We start from the raw sequence: 20,957 nt of genomic DNA, 5'->3' as shown, positions 1-20,957 counted from the left end.
ATCTTGGGGAAAATACACATATGCTTTGGTATAATAGTTGTTTCTTTAGAAATTTATCTTAACAGGTGAGTCTACCCGTATCTATAAAAATATATGTTTTAAGGCCATGCTATAACAGTATTTATTTGTTATGGGAGAAGATTGGAAGTAACTTCATCTCCATCAATAAAGTGTAGTTAGATAAACTGTGGTTCATTCGTAGAGCTGAATACCATCCAGTCATTTAAAGAGTGAGTTCTCTCTGTATGTGTTAATGTAGAGCAATCTCCAAGATATATTGATGAGTAATAAACACACAGAGATGTGTATGTGATCATGTTACCATTTGAGTAGTATATTAATATATTATGTTAATTATATTAATATTAATATATTAATATATATTATATATTATGCTACCATATCTTTTTTAAAAGGATATATATCCACACAACATGTACAGAGACAAGCATACTTATATATGCATATATTCTCTTTGCTTAGAATTTTTCTCACAGGCTACCTAAGAAATGGGTATTAGAGATTGCTTTTTTAGAGAAAATTGGGGGAGGGGAGGCAGGAGGACAGAATTGGAGGGAGACTTCGTTTTCATTATGTGCCTTATATTACTTTTCAAATTTTGTACCAGGTACATACTTATATATTCAAAAAATAACCATAAGCTAGTTAGAGGTCGGTGAGTTTGAAAAGCAGATTGAGCAAGAATAGCCAAAGAGGGAAGAGGAAGACTAGGAGGGTGTGATGTCTCCAAAGCCAGGGAAAGGGGGTGGTTTAAGAAAGAGTGAGCTGTGGGGCACCTGGGTGGTGCAGTTGGTTGAGCGTCGACTCTTGGTTTTGGCTCAGGTCATGATCTCAGGGTCCTAGGATTGAGCCCCTTGTCAGGCTCCGTGCTCAGCTCAGAGTCTGCTTGAGTTTCTCTCTCCATCTCTCCATCTCCCTCTGCTCCTCCTGCCGTGTGCTCGCTCTCAAAGAAAGAGCTGTCAGTCATGTCTAGTGTTGCAGAGAGCTCTGTAAAATGCAGGTTAAAAACATCCATTTGGCTTTGGAACAGGGAGACCATTGATACCCAAAGCAGTAACCTTGGCTCCATCTCGTCTTAATTTTCAGCGTTTAGAAGACTATCAACGTCGTCTGGATACCTCCAATCTGAAGTTGTCAGAGTACCCAAACGTGGAAGAGCTCAGGGTGAGAGATGGTCTAATCATAATTAAAAAAATAATAAAACACAATTTACTAAAGACCTGGCAGGGTATTAGCATCTCAGAGGGGCATCCATCACCTGAAGAAGTTCTTATATCATAGATTGTCTATATTTATGATTCTGTTCTTCCTTTTCAACGTCTGGTCTATGTGAAGATGACTTTAGTCTTTCATTAGAGGAATATTTTGTGTAAAACTAACTTTATATAACAATTTGTGGGGGACTTAAGGAACATTAGTTATTTAATTTTATTGTGTTCTCATAGTATGAATGAGAGTAGGGGGTGTTTGCTCTGGGAACCTTCCAGATTATTGAGTAGAACAAGGTAATTGTTTTCATGAAGCTCTTCAAAAGCAGAAATGTTGAAACCATTACAGGAATGATAGTAAAGTATTTTGTAATTGCCATTTCTATCATGTAGGGCTCTTGTATTAAAGAACTGCTTGGGATTTTCAGTCTTTCTTGTACTGTTTCAGTAGGTGGTGGTTTGAGTAGATTTATTTGGTGGCTAGTAAACTAGACTTTTATATCATATATAGCAGTTTATCAAAAGCATGCTTAATATGCTCAGCGCCTTCACTTCCAGGGAATGAGATTTTTCTAGAGCTACCTATACTGAGAGATGATTCTCTTACTAAATTATTAGTATTTAGGGGTGCCTGGGTGGTTCATTTGGTTAAGTGTCCAACTCTTGGTTTTAGCTCAGGTCATGATCTCAGGGTCCCAGGATCAAGTCCCACATTGGGCTCCATGCTCAGTGAGGAGTCTATTTGGGTTTCTATCTCTCCTTCACCCGCTGCTCCCCCCCCAAATAAATAAATAAATCTTTAAGAAAATAATTAATATATGGAACAAGGTCAAGTACTACCTGGACTTTTTCATGAGTACTGTTCCTTAGAACTTTGTAACTAGAGCCTGGCGCTCACGGGCCTCTTACGTAGATAAGCTATGCATTATCCTCATCTAGTTATTCATAGAAAAATTAGGGGATGGGCTGCAAATCCAGTGGCTGAATGTTTGTAACTTCATTTTCATAAGCAATTATCATCTATTTAGTGTGAGATTTAGGAGGCAGCACTCCTGAATGTTTTTCTACAAGATACCCCTAACTTAGGATATTGTATGCAGTTTACTGTAACTTAGTCTTTATTCTATGTTCAGTAGTTGGCAGATACCAATAATGATAGTGAAGGTAAATGGTATCTTTTATATGAGGAATTTCTTGAAAAGAGACTCTCTGGAATATCATCACACTAAGTGCTTGGAAATAATTTGTGTGTAATTCTCTTTATTTTGGCAGAATTTGGATTTAACAAAAAGGAAGATGATCCATGAAGGGCCATTGGTCTGGAAGGTGAATCGAGATAAAACTATTGGTAGGTGTAATGTCTGTCAGTTTTGGGGAAAGTGGAAGAAGTAAAGTTCCCTTGGGCGGAAGATAAGAGACGGCCATTTACGGGTTTCAGTGACAGCAGTGAGCAGTGCTGCTCTGTGTTATTTTTGCAGAAGATCTGCTTATGTGATTTTGTTCTAGGTGAAGTGCGTTAAATATTCACCGAGGGCTGAAGCAGAAAAGTTTGTCATGATTCAGTCCTGTCTCCAGCATTCATGTATGCCAGTGAGCTTCCTAATAGGCTTTCTTTAAACCACTCCATTTCAAACTATCTGTGATGAGGAATCATTGGGGTTTTTTTTATGTCTTGTCAGTCACAGACTGACACTTTGGTGTGATACAATATAAAAATGAATTATTAAAAAATGAAACTAAAAAAGACAATAGCAAGTCAATTTTTAAAACGTATTAGATTTAACAGAAATAAATTTTCTCTGTCAAATTGTTATAAAGTTTATAAAACACATCTCAATTTCTGCACTAATCACCTTCTCCCCACTTTGGTTTCTAGATCTATACACATTGCTGCTCGAAGACATTCTTGTATTGTTACAAAAGCAGGATGACAGACTGGTGTTAAGATGTCATAGTAAGATTCTGGCATCTACCGCTGATAGCAAACACACATTTAGCCCTGTCATTAAGTTGAATACAGTGTTGGTTCGACAAGTGGCAACAGGCAAGTATGTCCGCAGAGTGACAGTAACCCTCAGGTTCATCATAAAGTTGCATGAGATAGTCGGTATTGTTCAAATAGCCTGACTAGTATAGAGTTTTGTTTCTTTGTATTCTTAGACAAATGAAATGAAATGTATTTACTGCCTAGAAAGTAAATTAAGAGTTTATACCCCCAAATTACTTGAGAAGCCTAGGTTCCTCTGAGCAGTTTTCTGCACTTGAAAATTTCCTGCACGCTACTTTGATCTTTATTCCATGTTCAAATCGTAGACACCAAGGAAGATGGTGCATTGAGAGGTAATCCCAATGAAAAGGCTTTCCTTAGAGTGGTATGCTTTTTGACTTGTGATAAAAGAGCAAACAAACAAAAATGGAGAGGTGGGTGTAGCTTGGGATTTTTGAAATCATTTTAAGTTAGCAAATTATATATTAACTGTGGTAACAGTGGAGTCCCTTTTAAACCTTGTTAGTTCTGTAACAGCAAGATAAACTGGTGATCTCTTTTCTCTACCATTTATTGAATATTATTAGGTAACTGTTTAGCAAAAGGGCAATTCAAAATAAATGCAAAAACGTCCTAGTGTTCAGTCATTCAGATATATGGACACCTCCTTGTTTCTACGGAGTTACTGTGGAATCCCTGCTAGTTTTTATGATCTTGGTTTTGTTGGAGTATAGTATATACAATGTAACGTACAATAAGTCACACAAATTTAAGTGTATAGCTTGATGAATTTCTACAAAGTGAGCCCATTAACCTTTACCCAGATTAAGGTGCATAATGAACTGGGACCTTAGAAGCATCATCCTTCATGGCCTCTGTAGATCATATTCATGTTGTTAGAGTAATTTCTGTCTTCTTTCTTCCAGATAACAAAGCTTTATTTGTCATCTCCATGTCAGACAACGGAGCCCAAATTTATGAACTGGTGGCACAGACCGTTTCCGAAAAGACCGTGTATGTATTGGATAGTGCTACCTTTCTCTAATAGTTTTTATTATCCTGAACATATTATTCTATCAACTTAACTTGGTTTTTGTAATAGTACTTTGGAAACCAAAACCTACTTTGAAACAAGCACTTCTCCTGTTTTCTTTTTGAGATATTTTTCTAAGAACGTGTTCCTTTTTAGATTGATGTCCCATATTTTGATTCTATACTACTGAAAGTATCTTTTCTAAAGAAAAATTCTCAGAAGTGCCAAGTGAAGTTTTTTAATGCGAAGTGTATCCATAATGTTGCTTGTTAGCTTTTTCTTTAAGGTACAGCTGTTTTTTATAATCTCTACTTACGTTGACAAAATAAAGACACTCTCTGGAGGAAGTAGGGTTTTTTTGTTGGATTGGCTTGCTTTGGTTTCTGGTTTGTTTGTTTTTGTTATTATTTCTTTCTGACTGTATTTAAAGGGCATTTTTTTTTCCTTTCCCTTTTGGATTTTGGATCCTGGATCCTTTTCACACTTCCTGCAGCTGGCAAGACCTCATCTGTCGGATGGCTGCATCCGTGAAGGAACAGTCCGCAAAGCCAATCCCATTGCCACAGTCACCACCTTGCGAGTGAGTGTGCCTCTGCATCGTTGTCTCACTGACTCTGGGCTTTGGTCAGGAAGGGAATGGATGATTCTTACATTTCGTTGCAGTGATGTTTAGGCACCTCATGAAGCTGAAAGGTTGTTTTCCTTCTTCCACAGAGGAGACAACGATGAAGAAGCAGCTCCAAAGTTAAAAGTGGAACATCACAGCATTTCGGTCCCTGGTCTGCAGAGTCCAGGTAAACTGATCTGTTAGGTTAACCTGGAAGAATGTAGTCTATGTGTTACTTGTGAAAAGGCAGAGAGACTCGAAGTCTTTTGATTTATGCAGATTCTCGCATCAGCTGTTTACTTTCACAAGCTTCGCTTATGAGCCTTCTGTGTGCCCTTGGTAACACTGCCCTAAGTGCCGTGTATTTTACTTAACAGCCGATGATCTCTGTACTCATGTGGTTATTTTTGTTCCAAGTATTTCCTGAATGCTTCGCGTTAAAAATTAAAAGTTTTGTTTAAGATCTATTCTGCTTTTTCTGTTCCATTGAACAGACAGAGATTTGGGATTAGAGTCTCCCTTAATATCGTCAAAACCTCAGTCTCATTCACTCGGTACCTCTGGGAAATCCGAGGTAGATGATCTGTTTGTGGCTGAGAGACAGTTTGCTAAGGAGCAGCATGCAGATGGGACTCTGCAGGAAGCTGGAGCAAGTTATCAAATCACAACCCCAGACCCGCACTTGCCTGCCTCAGAAGAACGGTGGGCATTGGATGCACTAAGGAATTGTAAGTGTTATTCATAAGTTAACACAGATACTTGCAAAGTACCAGGGTTGTGTCGTGTACTGTGCAGCCACTTAGGGAGAATCCAAAGAAGTGGGAACTCTGACCTCTCCCTTAAAGAATTTTACCATCTAGTTGGGAAAATGATAGAAAACCTCCCACTTTTTTTAAAGTAACCAGTACAGGTATGTCAGAATTGATCTGGTTGTGGTGACCGGAGAGGGAATTGTCAGGAGACAAGAGGGAGGTGATTTATTGCCTTGAAGAATGGGTAAGACTCAGATAGGTATGTAGAGAATATGTAGGTAAGAATAATGGTAGGACCGGAAGTACAGAGGCAGGAGGCCCCGAGGGTGCTCCGAGAGCCGCGAGCAGACCATGTTAGTGCAGGTGTGGGAGAGAAGCTTGGAAAGGTAGGAGACGGGCTTCTGAGCCCAGCTGCTGTGAACCTTGAACACCACATTGAGTCCTCTGGATTTTAAGGATGGCACAGCACACAGGGCACCTGGGTGGCTCAGTCGGTCAAGGGTCCCACTCTTGATTTCAGCTCAGGTCATCATCTCAGGCTCGTGAGGTTGAGCTCCATATCGGGCTCTGCTCTGGGCATGGAGCCTGCTTAAGATCTCTCTCTCTTTCCCCTCTCTTTCTCTCCCTCTCTCCCCCACTCCCTCCCTCCCTCCCTCTCTCCATCTCTCCTTCTGCCCCTCCGTCACACACACACACACACACACACACACACACACTTGCACACATGCTCGCTCTTTCTTAAAAAAAAAAAAAAAGATGGCAGAGCATGTGCCAGAGCACAGATACTCTTCTTATTTTCTTTAGAGATTGCAGTACTCTCCACCCTGGCCCATCCTCCCTCTCTCTCTTTCATACACACACACACACACACACACACACACACACACACACACACACACAGCGCACACCCACAAGGTGGGTGGCCCTTGCCACTCTGTTAGCTCCCCCCTCCCTCTCCAGCCTGGCTGAGAATCCCTTACAAATGGGAGCCTGTCCTGTCTCGCAGGTGTGCTGGAGGAGGGGAAAGACCGAGAAGGGTGGCTCTGGCTGCCAAGCACCATTTGAAGTTTGGAAGCTTGGGTATGACTAGTGAGAACAGACCGCTCAGGCTGAGAGTGTGGAAGGGTTGGGATGGGGGGAGGCCAGGAGGCTGTGGCTAGCCAGTGTGAAGGGGCTTGAGGCTGATGAAGGGGTCTGGACTAGAACGGCATCAGAGGAATAAAAAGCAATTGAGGACGCAACAAATACTCAAAACGATCGACTTGGTGCAAGGGCAAAGAAAAGGGAATATTTAGATGATTTCAGTGTTCTTGTCAGAAATCAAAGTCAGAAAGGACCACCATGGCCCACTGCCACACTTTCTTTTTTCCTCCTTTTTTTATTTGCCAGGGATTATGGGCTCAATTTTAAAACTGGCAAAGCTATTTAAAAAGGAAGTAACTGGCAGGAGGTTGGAGTTTTTAAGACCTGGGCTCTGGTGAGAAGGTGGGGGAGGGATGGGTTTGAGTGTCAGGGCTGTAGGAATGCGTAGCATCTCTTAGGGGAGTGTAGGTAGAGCGGAAGCCAGAGAGCCAAAGACTAGTGGAGACTGTTTGTCCAAAGAAACAGAAAATAGAAATTCAGCCAGAGTTCAGCGTCGGGAGTTGGTCACATTCTCTAAGATCTAATTTATTGTCGATTCTCCTGAATGAACAGTCAGAATGGTTTCCGATGCTTTGACTGAAACTGTCATTGTATGAGTGGCCGCACAGCATACACCTGCCCGTTGAAAATTGAATTACTTCTTTTCAACAGCCCAAGGAGGCCGTGCCACCAGTAAGGTCGTTTTTAAAAACTCATATACATTTTCCTCTCCTTTGAAAGTATACATGCTACCAAAGCATTGAAAGTAATCTCATTATAGGCTAGCTTTATTGTCTTCACCATTTAAGGAGATTCCTTGGGTTATTATAAATGATAAAATAAATGTTCAGAGTGTGTCTAATAAAATTAGAAAAAATAACGCCTGTGTATACGGTGTCTGCTTCTGGACAAAGCAAAACTTTGAGGGCTTCTTTGCTAGCATAACACAGCTTTTTAACATCCTTTTAAGAAGTACCTTTGGGGTTATGTGGAAGAGAAAAGAGAGGAAGGCATGGTGTCAGATTTAGGAGTGCCTCCCCACTCAGAAGGCGTACATCTTTCCAAGTCTCCTTTAATATTACATCTTCTCTAGATGGTGCCTTATTTCATTTAACAATACAAAACAAAAAAAATTATCACACGAAATTAATATTTTGACTCTATGTTACTAAAAAGGTACTTACTCTTAGAAGTAATGGATAAGTCCACACACTAATTTAATTCCGGCAGTCTGCGGTTATTGGTATGAATGTGTGGATTTTTCCCTCCCTCCCTGAACCTTCCAGTGGGCTTGCTGAAGCAGCTGCTCGTACAACAGCTGGGTTTGACTGAGAAGAGTGCTCAGGAAGACTGGCCACATTTCCCAAGCTACAGGACAGCGTCTTCAGGGGTGCAGACAGACGGTGGGGCCCAGAACTCGGAGAACAGTAAGGCCTATCCTCCTGTCGAAGGACAGATGCCCTTTAGAACTGGAACTGGTGACATTGCAACTTGTCACAGTCCACGGACTTCAACTGAATCTCCGGCTCCACGGGATTCAGTGGTACTGGCCTTCCAAGATAGCCAGGCAAGTACCATCTTCGCCATGGACCACATGCTTATGACCCCAGAGATGCCTCCTGCAGAGCCAGAAGGGAGTCTCGATGAGAGTGGAGAGCACTTTTTTGATGCCCGTGAAGCACACAGCGATGATAATCCATCAGAAGGTGATGGAGCAGTTAAGAAGGAAGAGGATGTTAATTTGCGCATCTCAGGCAAGTTTCTTTCACATTTTAAACTTTGATTTTGATCGTTATCTGTGCTGTGTGCTGAGACGGATGTTGTTTGGGTATGCACGCATCATCCCTGCGTGTGTGTGCGTGTGCATGTGGGTGAGTGTGTAGCACTTACTGTTTCATGCAGTCAATTATTACTGAATCTGCTCTGTGCCAGACCCCATCCCAGGTGCTGGGATAGACGGCATTAGCTAAAACCCAGAAAAATCCACTGTCTTTGTGAAGCTTAAGTACTAGTGAGGAACGAGTCATGGTAAATAAGTAAACCAACAGATGTCAGATGGTCAGAAGAATTAGGAGGAAATGTAAGGCAGACCCAGGGGCAGACAGGGCAGTCGGGGAGGAGGGCCTCTGTTAGTTGCATGGGAGCAGAGCGGCGTGGGCACTGAGGGAGGGGGGCTGCGGCAGAGAGCCGGGGCGCACATGGTGGGAGATGAGGCGCAAGAGCTCTGCGGCCGGGAAGCAGAGGCAAGATCATACGGGGACTTTGTAGTTTCCAGCTTTTAAGATGCTAACTAATTTGGAATTATTCGGAAATCACATGAAAGTTTGCTAAGTTTAGCTTCAACCTGAAGTGAGAAGATTCTGATGTACTTAAAACTGAACTCGGGAAGTGGGGAATTAATGTTTTTTCTCCCTCTCTAATGGCTTTTAAGGTTGTCAGCATCACTTCATCTCTCTTTTTTGATGTGAGGGTGGCAGCACGAAGCTCATCAAGCTGCTCTGTGTCTGTCAACAGGAAACTATTTGATTCTGGATGGCTATGAAGCGGTGCAGGAGAGCTCCACAGATGAGGAGGTTGCCTCCTCACTTCCCCCGCCACCCGCGACAGGCATCCCCTCCATGGACTCTGCCCCCCCGCAGCATCACTCGCCCCAGCGTGCCCATTCTGATGGGGCGGCTTCACCGTTCACCCCAGAATTCCTGGTCCAGCAGCGCTGGGGAGCTATGGATGATTCCTGTTTTGAGATCCAGAGTCCCCCCTCTTGTGCAGATTCACAGAGCCAGATCATGGAGTACATTCGTAAGATCGAGGCTGACCTTGAACACTTAAAGGTACCTCAGACCTCAGCGTCCTCGCGGCTTGGGTAAAGAAACGTATTTTCACGGAGAGGGGGTAGAGAACGACCACAGTGCTGAAGCCAGTGAGCTTGTTCAGGTTCTAGATTTGCTGTTTTCCTTGACCGTTACCCGTGAATAGACTTGGTTAAAAAGCCGAGATCACGGTGCATCTGGTTGCAGATCACAAGAACAGAAAACATCGTAGTACTATATAGATGGCATGTTTGTGTGGGTTTCTCAGTGTAAGAACCCAAATAAATTTGGGATGATTGGCTGGCCTCCCTGAGGAAATGAACAGCAAGCCAGTGACATAGGAGGGCTTGTGTCGGTATGAATCTCGGCTAGGAAATGCTTTCACTTACTAATTATCCGTGAATTGTTAGGTGATGTGGGTAGTTCCCCAGACGCTCTGACACACAAAAGTTGGCTCCAGTGGCTCCCATGATCTGGAGAGCTAGACATGAATGGAATTTTGTGAATTGGAGTTGAGGTCACTGTACGGGCCGCTATTTCAGAACTGACTTCAGTGGTGATTCTAAGAAAAGGACTTTATCCTAAAGTTTGGCATCAGTAGACACAACTGCTAGAGCCCAAATGTTTTTTCATGACTTCATTTAGTTAGAGGCTTCGGAACATTAAAAGTGTTCTTAGCCGTTTAGCTGAAGACTGATATCCCTTAGTTTTTCTTTTAACTTCACGTGATAGGTTTTCCCTTCTTCATGTGATTGTTGGTGATGTCATCCAGGGGCTGATGAGGTATCTAGAAGGCCATTGTGGGCAGGTTGGCCCTAACACAGCTCATGTCACCTGTGGGACCATTTTCAGGGTGACTCTGGGGGTAGGAGAATCACCTTTACGTGACAGAGTTTTAAGTTACTCACTCCAGGGAGAAACAGGTAAAAGGAATGCAGTTCACTTTTCTCCCCCCCACTAACAAAATTCTTAACGACGTTAATGTTGAAATCTAGAAGCACGTACTGGTAATAGGAAAAAGCTTGCCTTTCTGTTTTCATAAAGAAAAATTATGATGTTCAAATGGCAAACCTATGGGTTTTATTTTGCAGAAGGTGGAGGAAAGTTACAGCAGGCTTTGCCAAAGGCTGGCTGGGTCAGCCCTCACAGACAAGCACTCAGGTATGTTAAAGTTGTGGATGCCCGACTCTCGAATCATTCTGCCTGAACAGTACATCGAATGAAATGATTTATTCTTGTTTAAAGTGGAAACCTTCCGAGATTCCATTTCTTTCCTGTCTTTAAAAAGCCGCTTGTTTGCAGACATCGTAGATCAAGCAGAGGCTGTTATCTGCTGACTCTGCGCCTCCCCTTCTAGGAGGAGCTGTGGCTGTCTTTTTTCTGTGCCATCCCGCCCCCCACCCCCTTCTTCTTTACCTTTGCAAGAGCAGAAAACAGGGCAGGGGTAAGCCTGGTAAATCCTAGATTCCTGAGAGATTTGCCGTGCTGATGTGAGGGAGGCTCGTGCCCCCCGGGCCTTGCTGTGCCTTGGTGTCTGTCCTAACGGGGCGGGAGCGTGGTCTCCCCGTGACTGCAAATGGATCTGTGTTCAGTGCAGCAGTCTGTCCTCATTTGCTTACCTGTTTTCCAGTGAGGCCTTTCTGATCCAGAGAGACATACTGAGACCCACAGATGTCAGATGTTCATTTGTTCTTCCTAATTTGATCTCCACACATCTTTATTCTTCCCAGATAAAAGTTAGAACCGCGTGTCCTGGAGGTGACTGAAGGTTGTTGGACTTTGAGCATCGGCCTCGCATCACCCATCCTGGGCTCCACCGCGGACGCAGAGAGTGTGTGTGACAGAGGGTCTGCCTGTGAAGCCCCCGGGGGTGGCCGTGTGCCCGGGCGCCCAGAGCGGGACTCGTTCCTCACCGTCCGGCAGCTGCACGGGTCTGTCAGGGGGGAGCCCTGACTCTCTCACTCTGCTCTCCTCACTATTGGAAATTCATTTTGATTCAGAACAAAAACCAAATGTATAGAGCTTTGGGTGTAGGATATGAAATTTTACTTAGACTTAAGAAAAAGAGAAAATCAGATGTATTTATTTGACTTCATTCCGTATTTGAAAGCACATTTTAATTTTTATTTTGCCATGTTTTGTTTTAATTGAGTAGTCAGAGTTTTAGCCCTTCGTATTTAGTACACCCGAGGGTCAGTTGCTCCTAAAGCCAAGAGTTCCGGATGAGGTATTAGGAGGCTGGGTGGAGAGGCAGAGGGGAGGAAGTAAGCCGGGGAAGGGAGGAGCATCCAGCCTTCATGAAACTGTATTCCATGCCCTTTGCCACCCGGTAGGCACTGTCTTTGAGGCTCAGTATGCCCATGGCTCCTGCATGCAGAGGACTTGAGCTGTGTGCTACCCACGTGGGCAGAGAGGTAGGTAGGCTTCCTCCCACCTGAGGCAGGCACCTCTTCTCTGTAGCTGGGATCCACCCCCAATTAACAGAAAATCCTCAGTGTACTAAATAGCAGGCACTTGAAAATGGGTGTGTTTTCTTCTCTTCTTTTCTATTGAGGGTAGGGATTTGGGAGGGAGAGGAAAGCAAATTTTATTTTCTTGGCTATAAATTTGTTATTCTTGGTATTGTTCCATTTTTATAATTATACATTAGACCTGGGCACTTGTGTAAAATTATCCCTGCGGATGGAGCGGGAAGGAAAAAACAAATGGAGACACTTCGGATGGTGGCAGGGGTGGGGGTGCGGAGGAAGGGCGGGAGCGGGGGAAAGAGTCTGGGAAGGTTAGCTAACTGAATCACTACTGAGTTGAACCATGGCTGTCATTAGCCACGGGTACTGCTGAATATAAGGCCAGTAACATTTTAGTACCTGGAGGTTTGACTCTAATATTAAGTTTGCACTGATGGTGCCAAAGGGCTCTTTGAGTTAAGAGGAGAGCCACGAGCGGAGTGGTGAGGATGTGGTGGAGAAGGCAGGGCTGCTCAAACCAGCTCCAGAACCACGTCCTCTGACTTCACTGCCGGAGCTTTCTCCACACTGGTGCATGACTGACCTTCACCATTGCAGACCAGAACATACACTGGAAACTGTGGGCAAGGGGTTGCTGACTGCCTGCTCTCGAATGAATCGTAGTATTGGCAGCACCCTACAGAGGATCAATGTTGCAGAATTGTGACTCGAGAACTCCTTCAGTTGTATTGGCTTTCTGTGGTTTTCTTTGTGCATCGGGTATATGTGTTTTGGAGTATTTTTGCCAACTAGCACTAAATCATTTGTCAAATCTTCAAATTCTGTTAATATGCAAACCATTCCTCCACCGCTCATATCTTTCAGTAGTGCCCTCTGAACCCTGTGGGTAATCGGGATGTCATTTTACTCTTCCCCTGCACTCTCATGGCAAGTGGTGAGGCTTCCCTACTACTACAACTTAACCAGCTCATCCGTGTCCGCACTCCTGTTTCCTGCCTTTTCAAACCCGATCTAGGTTTTTAAGTAGCCTAACTCGGATCGTTGGATATCATCTCTAAATTAGAATGCTATTTTGAGTTGTAGACCAAGTATCAATTAAACCAGAGTGGGAGTAAAAATTTTGGAAGCAGAAGCTAGTAAGTGAAGCTTGGGACTTGAACTTTCTGTAGCTCTTAAGCAGGTAGAAACGGAATGGTTACGTGCGGCTGGAAACAGGTAGTCATTCCCAGCTGAAAGGGTAACACACCTGCAGCCACATGACACCGGTGTCCTCAGCTGGCATTTAATCAGGAGAAAGGTAAATAAAAAATAGAACGTTCACCTTAAGTTCAGATAGTCCAGGGGTAGTCACATGATTCTCTAGCATGCATTTAAGAAACTTTTAGGTTTCTGTTCTAGCTCAGCCAGATCTTGTCCTTAACAACGATTTGCTTTTCTTTTCCTGCAGTTTAACCTCTCCTTAGAACCGGGCTAACTGGAAAAATACTTTGACCATAGCTCTAGTACTTCCAAATAAATTCATACCTAGATTTTTGAGTGAAGCCCCACAACAAAGTCTTAAGTCTGAAAAGGTTCCACAATTTTGAGTGTTCTTTTTATCTTAACCAGCCTAACTTCTCCCCTCCTCCTTCCTTCTCAGCCTCACCTCCCACACCCTCCTTTTCTTTGGGCCTTTATAATCACGTCCACTTTACTTTGATACCATATATGCCCTTCAGGATGATGGAATTAGATATTCATCCTGTCTTTGAGTGACAGTGGTCACCATCAAAGCAGTTTTCTCAAAGTTACTTGACTAAAAGCTGGATCCAAGGGTGGTGAACAAAGCAACCTCCCCAGAGCTGGAGAGCTGGGTTTTAGCCATTGAAGTGACCTGCTGTGACCCTGGGCTCTCTTCTGTGGGCCTAATGGGTCCTTTGCTATTAAATGGCAAATTACACTTGGAGTGTCTCCTTCCTTTTAGAGAACAGAGTTAATCAAGGCAAATCAGCAAGCCCCCAAAGTGCTATAATTTAAAATCATGATTACAGCCCTAGAAGCCATATATTTTGCATACTTTAAAATCAGCTAACTTGGACTGCCTGAGTTGTCTTGGCTTTTAGAACCTAAACTGTTAACTATTTATTATGTTTTACCATAAGAAGGTATATTTCATTAGCTTTTTGGCTTCCCGTTCCCCAGAACAACTTCTAACCACTGTTAGAAAGGATGTGCCTCTTTATCTTATTTTTTTTTAAGATTTTATTTTTAAGTAACCTCTACACCCAACGCTGGGCTCAAACCCACAACCCCAAGATCAGGAGTCACATGCTCTATCGAGGGAGCCAGCTAGGCACCCCAAGGGTGTGTCTCATTAAAAACAGTTTTCTCTTTGTTTTTGGAGGAGAGAGGGGGAACCTAATGTGATTAAAGGAGACAAAGCTTATTTTTTTTCTTTTTAGAAGCTAAAGAAAATAATTACGCTTCCTGTGAGTTGTCTTTTACTTGCATACTTTTTTTGGGTGATGTTGGTAAATTAGGTATATTACATGGAGCTTCTGTATTTCAAACTGGAAACTCTCTTCTCCGAAGGTGGTATATGATGTTATTTTGAGCTACTAGAGCATTGGTCACTATTTCCTTCCCTGTATGTCACAGAGGGCATCACTGAGAAGTGTGTACAGAGGACCTCAAAATAGAAAATTCGGCAGGACCTAGTCCTCTTTCTGCTGGCTAGTTTTTTCCCCTCTACCATTAGAGTTTTTGTTTTGCAAATCCTGTTTTCTTCTGACTGTCCCACCCCTTTTCAGAGATCGGCAAAATTGTTCTTACTTCAAGAAGAGTTTCTTTTGCCTCGTTCCTTATGCCTTCCCCACTGGTACTGATGGTTTTGATAATAAATTGGTAGAGAACAAAAATGTACCTCATAGAAGGAAGCCCTGTCTGCCATTTCCAGGTGCCAATGGCTAAGATGTACTGCAAAAGTGATATAACTGTAATGTGCACACTATTGGTTATTTTTAATAAGCCTCTTCCTACTAGAGCATTTTATTTTCCTTGTTCACCATACAATCATGTACTCTTTAACAGAAATTACTTTTAAAAAAATCTGGAACTATCTTTAAAAAAAACTTTATTAATAATCATGTATTTTTACTGATCACATTTTGAAATGCCTGAAAGACTTTATTGTTCTAATTATCCAGATGTACCTTTGTAAAATAGCTCTTTTATGAATTAGCTGATAAGGCTGTATGTTTCTGGAACAAAATATTCGTCATCTAAAAACTTTCTGTTTTCTGGGGTCTGGGAAAATAGAAAATGAGAGTTCAAATATTAAATATGCTTAAAGGAACCAAGGATGTGACTTTTTATTTATATTCTTCTTGATCTGACTTACACAAGTTACACTGGAAAAGCTTACACACCAAGGAGGCCTTAATTAATCTTACTGGCAGTGAGCGTCCCACATCTTGCTGCTTGTGAGAGCGTCTTTTCTAGTGAGACCAGCCGGCTGACTGCTAACGTGTGAGCCTCCATGAGACCAGCAGCTGGGAATGCCACTGCACATGGGGCAGTTTTACTGAGGTTTAGTGCACATAGCGTACAATTCACTCCTTTCAAGTGTACAGTTCAGTGATTTTTGGTGTGTTTTTTTAAATTGTAAAACATGCTCATAAAAGTTGTCATTTTAACCATTTTTAAGTGTATGAATCAGTGGGATTAATGGTTCACTTGAAAATAACTTGGGCTTCCTGCTACCCTAAATGAAAATCTGATGTCTTTTATTACCATCCTTATTCCCAATGCTGGACTAACTAAAGGAGCAACACTTCTATGCTTTTATTGATCCCATTTCAACTCTGAAGGCTCGCTGAGTTGGGCTTTTGGCTATGTTGGTTTTGACATAGAGGTATCATTTGACATTCTTGGGATGATATTTGAATTTTCAGTCATTCAGGGGCACATTTGGCTGATCTAATAAGTGTAGCAAAAAAATGCTTCATATTTTATAGGATGTTTTTAGTTCAGCCTTTTAAAAATTAAGGCTATTCAAATATCCTTTGAGAAAATTAACCTGTTAGTAGTTGCAGTTGTGTTTACAAGGATAGCTGGGAAGGGGGATGAATACCTCCTCCATTCGTACCTGCTCCTGGATGGCCATCTTCTAAGGAGAGCACTATCTCTGCGCTTGAGCAGTTCCTTTCACTTTGGGCTGCCCTCTTCGAAGCTATAGGACCAGCTCACCAAAGGTTCAATACCAACTTGAAAAATAAGAGGATCTATCCCGATGAGTAGTTGCTTTTCAGTGGAACATGATGTCTCCCTACTATGACGAATGTCCTAAAACATTACAGATAAATAGCTAGATGTGGGTGTTTCCCATTTTTTTTTTTTCTGTCATGTCAGGTATAATTCATCCCGCTCACAGCAAGCGCTTGCCTGATTTTAGCCATCAGGGGGCATGTTTGCTTTGCCGCCTATTGTTAGTGAGACACAATCGTTCCCTGAGCGTCAGCCGAGGCCTTGGTGTGAAATCATTGAAGGTAAGTAGAGCTCTGTTTCTATTCTACTGTCTTTCCCCCTTATGTGATTAGGCTGCTTTTGGACCTAGGTATAACTTAAGGCTTCCCTTACAGCATTTTATTCCAGGGGATCCCTTTCTTTGTACAAGGGACCACAGGGTTGGGGCCACATGAACGCATTCCTGATCAAGAACAATAATTAGGGGACTCCGGGGTGGCTCAGTCGATGAAGCATCTGCCTTCGGCTCAGGTCATGATCCCAGGGTCCTGGGATGGAGCCCCACATCGGGTTCCTGGCTCAGCGGGGAGCCTGCTTCTCCCTCTGCTGCTGTTCCCCCTGCTGTGCTCTCCCTCCCTCTCCTGTCAAATAAATAAAATCTTAAAAAAAAAAAAAATAGGGTACATCTTGGTAATTCTTAAAATTTTTTGGAGAATTATCTGTACAGGTCAATTTTTTTCTGCTATCATTATTTTAAATGATGAAGGGGAGCAGTGCTCAATCGTTTTGATCTCAGGATCACTTCATACTCTTAAATTAAAATTATTGTGGGCCTCCCGGAGGAGCTTGTGTTCGTGTGGGCTGCATCTACTGACATTTACCTTATCAGAAATGAAAAAGGAAAATGTAATATGAAAAATGAGAAAGCCAATAAAAACCCAAAAAATTCATATAAAAAGTCATAAACCCATTACATGTTTTTATGAAAAATTTTATTTTCCACAATAAAATTATTCATGAGAAGAGTGTTTTATGGTTCCTCAAATGTCTTTAATTGTCTGTCTTAGTAGAAGGCAACTGGATTCTCCTATCTACTTCTGCATGCAATCTGGTATGCTATGTTGTTTTGGTTGAAGTATATGAAGAAAATCCAGCCTCACACAGACACATATTTTAAAAAGGGAAAAGTATTTTAATAGCCTTTTCAGATGAATGTGGATATTTCCATACTACACTGAAACTTGGTAAGTGGTAGTTTCTTAAAAGAGAGCAGCAATGTGGAATCTGAAGGCATATCAATGAAATTTTTATACCTTGTGACACTAAAATCCATCAGTCCATTTTATACTTTTCAGTGTGCGAAGAATGGTATCTTTTACCTATGCATCATTTTGTAATATCCTGTATCGATAATTTGGAAAATACTGGTTTATGAACTGTGCAGGCCTTCAAATGTTGACACATTTCTTTATATAGAATCAAAAGCTCACATGTATTGATATCAACAACTGATCTCATTGGAAAAGTCTCACAGTGGTGGACACGTTTCCAAATTTGTAGTTTAACAAAAATAGTTACGACTCCCTGTATCCCTGAAAGTCTTGGGGACCACCAGGGTTTGCAGACCATACTTTGAGAACTGTTGGGGTGGTGAAAAGAGCCTGAACAGTTGGATTCAGTTCTAGCTCTTGTGCTCACTTGCTGCGTGACCCCGAGCAGATTACCCCCTGGGTTCCATTTCCTTGGCTGCAGATCAGGATCAATAATACTTAAAGGAGTTGGGGGAAGTGAATGAGAAACTTCCAAGCATGTGACCAGTGTCTCTCTAAAGGTGGTGGTGGTGTTTTATTCTAGGAGTTAAATACTTAAAGCAGGAAAGGTGGAAAATGATTAGTGAATTTAGAATTTGTTAATCTCTCTCTTACTAATGCAGCCATATTTCATGTTTTATAATGGTTTTGTGTGTCCAAACTCTAGGCTCGTGTGTGTGTGTGTGTGTGTGTGTGTGTGTGTGTGTGACAGAGAGGGAGAGAAACAGGAGGGAGAGAATGTATGTTCATTTTTTAAAACTTGGTTGCTAGTCTCTGTTATACTTGTTTAACCTAGTTCTTTTAAATATAAAGAAAAAAAAACTTGGTGACTTAGTAAGAACCTTGTTTTGTTTGTTGTTTTTTTAAGATTGTATTTATTTGAGAGAGAGCATGAGTGGAGGGGAGGAGCAGGGGGAGAGGGACAAGCAGACACCCTGCTCAGACAGGGCTCAATCCAGGACCCCGAGATCATGACCCGAGCTGAAGTCAGACGCTTAACTGACTGAGCCACCCAGGTGCCCCAAGAACCTGGTTTTAAGAAACTTGTATATTGGACTTGTGCTGCTTTGGTGCTGCTGTTATAAGGGGGTGGGGTGTGGTCATAGTAGATGTCCCAGAAATTTCACAGTCACGTGTAACTAGTGGTTGTCATCTTGCTAAAAGCCTCCTTCCATTTGCAATGGGCTGATACTAGGGTTTATCTTCCAGTTTAGCTAGATCTTGGTAGTTTGGAAACATCTTTATTTCCTTGAAATATATGAGCTGCTTACATTTTTAATTAATGGGAAACTGAATTACATTGTGGTTAATGAGACTTTGTTTTATCTTCCTAAAAATGCATATATTGCTATATCTACTGCAGTAAGAGCATAAGCTATTTTCATATTCATATGTAAATATGAATATGAATTTGATATACTTTGAGACCTTTTCTGGAGAACGCAAACCCCGTAGCCCAGACATCGTGGCCTGAAGGGCGATGTGGGGCAGGGTTTCTGGGGTTTTCCCTGTCTTCCCCTCCTATCTGTGGGGAGAGAGCCATCCATAAGACCAAGGAAGCATGACCAAACCAAACTTAAGTCCTTTCTGCTCTCTGCTCTCATGAGCTCATTGTCTAATCTGGAGCGAGTCATTTACCTCCTCTGGACCTCTGCTTTCTCATCCTCTACTGAGGAAGCTCTAGCCTCCCCTGGCCTCGTGTGTTTCTCCAAAACAAGAGTATGATTTTCATGTCACTCGCTGAAGTCTGTCCCTGGAAATTTCTGTTTCTCCTCTTCTTCTTTGGCATCTCTTCTTTTGAGAGAGTCCTCTCGTTCGTTGAGCATGACCTACGGTCTGATGAGGCATTATTTACATTTTTCCTTTTGTCCCAATCTCACTGCCAGTTTACAAGAAACTTGAAGGCTTTTGTGGAAGCAGATCTGACATTCCTGGTTCAGAGGAGACTTTCTGAGCATTGGCTCAGCAGAGACTGACAGATCTTTTTTTTCCTTTCTTTTTTTAATATGGAACGCTTCTCAAATTTGCGAGTCATCCTAGCACAGGGGCCATGCTAATCTTCTCTGTATCATTCCAATTTTAGTATACGTGCTGCCGAAGCAAGCACGAGACTGACAGATCTTACTTCCATTCCTGCTCCTGTCCTGATAGATGGCCTCTTCCGAAAGGTTTATGAAATTTGGCGAATTCACAAAAGTTGAGTGCCCGGAACATGAGGCAGCTGGATTGATTATTTAGCTGGCAAATGCACCATCCGAAGAACTGGTCCAGACAGCAAGAATAAGTCCCAGAGAACTTGGAAGCTTTCATGCAATCAAATTTCTATAAACAGCTAAAGTAGAAGAGAAAGAGGCACAACAAAATCTTTCCTATGCTTTGCCACCTATTAAAAGTAAAAGCCTCAGATTTTCTCAACCTTTTCCTCTTCCTTTTGGAGAGTGGCCCCTTTGAGATAAATTCTAACTTGATTGGGCCGTCAGTGACATTTGGCCACGATACACACGGAGCCTAATGTTTGCTTCCTGTGGGGGTATCTGCAGTCTAATAGGAGTGTGTGGGGAAGGTTCTGGAGCTGTAAATGTGAGTTATGATAGGTTGACTTACATTCTGTCTCTTCAGAGAAGAGTCGAACTGCAATTATGACTGGGTACCCATAGGTGGATTAAAATAACCAGGAATCGAAGGCAGTTGGCTCAGGTCATGATCCTGGAGTCCCGGGATCGAGTCCCGCATCAGGGTCCCTGCTGAGCAGGGAGTCTGCTTCTCCCTCTGACCCTTCCCCCTCTCATGCTCTCTCTCTCTCTCATTCTCTCTCTCAAATAAATGGATGAAATCTTTAAAAAAAAAATAACCAGGAATCTTTCCATCTTGGGTCAGAGTACCTTGGCAGCGTGACTATAAGATTGACGAATTGGTCAGTTTATTCCTAGCTTTGTTTCAGAAAACGAAGAGTTGGAGGAGCAAGGTGTTTGAAGATGTTTTGAGGGGGAAAAAAAATGCTGGCCTTAGGGGAAAAAGGCAAAAAGTCAGGATCATTTATAATATTTGTTACTAGGGTCTGTGATTCTTTTTTTTTTTTTCTTTCAAACTGTCTTTCTCATTTACTCCTTGCTCTGTTCCCACCGTGGCCAGGTCGTGTTGTACAAGGGGATATCGAAACCACCAGCATGAGACTGAGTTCCTGCTCTTCTCTCATGCCCCTGGCTTCCTATCCCGTTTTCCAAAAACCCACAACTTCCCTCATGGCACTCGCCTGCCCAAGAACCATAATGGCTTTATGGGGACTGCTGTAAGGAGACTGAACTCTTCTTGGTTTCTGAGATGTCCACGATTCATTTGGCCAACTTGATTTTCCCTCTCCTACCCATCATGACCCTTCGCCTCCAGTCAGGCTTAGCCTCCTCCCTGCCCCCCT

General features: G+C 42.5%; 1 protein-coding gene and 1 non-coding gene across 3 annotated transcripts in view; one reads left to right on the top strand and one right to left on the bottom strand.

Moving 5' to 3' along the window:
* Positions 1–15,342, top strand: part of ARHGEF12 (Rho guanine nucleotide exchange factor 12) — a 144,704-nt gene extending 129,362 nt beyond the window's left edge. For both annotated transcript variants that reach the window (XM_088017401.1, XM_028125951.2), the window contains 11 exons: positions 1,108–1,185; positions 2,502–2,577; positions 3,106–3,273; positions 4,143–4,230; positions 4,743–4,829; positions 4,964–5,043; positions 5,351–5,584; positions 8,017–8,484; positions 9,245–9,561; positions 10,632–10,701; positions 11,271–15,342. In XM_088017401.1, coding sequence (XP_087873527.1) covers positions 1,108–1,185; positions 2,502–2,577; positions 3,106–3,273; positions 4,143–4,230; positions 4,743–4,829; positions 4,964–5,043; positions 5,351–5,584; positions 8,017–8,484; positions 9,245–9,561; positions 10,632–10,701; positions 11,271–11,281 — 1,677 coding nt within the window. In that variant the 3' untranslated portion in view covers positions 11,282–15,342. The remainder of the gene's footprint in view (positions 1–1,107; positions 1,186–2,501; positions 2,578–3,105; positions 3,274–4,142; positions 4,231–4,742; positions 4,830–4,963; positions 5,044–5,350; positions 5,585–8,016; positions 8,485–9,244; positions 9,562–10,631; positions 10,702–11,270) is intronic.
* Positions 15,343–19,542: 4,200 nt separating this feature from the next.
* LOC114226094 (U6 spliceosomal RNA) lies at positions 19,543–19,649 on the bottom strand. The gene has a single exon (XR_003612676.1). It is a non-coding gene; the product is annotated as a U6 spliceosomal RNA (small nuclear RNA).
* Between the last annotated feature and the right edge of the window lie 1,308 nt (positions 19,650–20,957).

Source organism: Eumetopias jubatus, unplaced genomic scaffold, assembly GCF_037043125.1.
Source record: "Eumetopias jubatus isolate StellerSeaLion01/CBP00866 unplaced genomic scaffold, mEumJub1_p1.0 scaffold_13, whole genome shotgun sequence".
Classification (NCBI taxonomy): Eukaryota; Metazoa; Chordata; class Mammalia; order Carnivora; family Otariidae; genus Eumetopias; species Eumetopias jubatus.
Note: the sequence above shows the minus strand (reverse complement) of the source record. Positions and strands in the feature narration are given on the sequence as shown.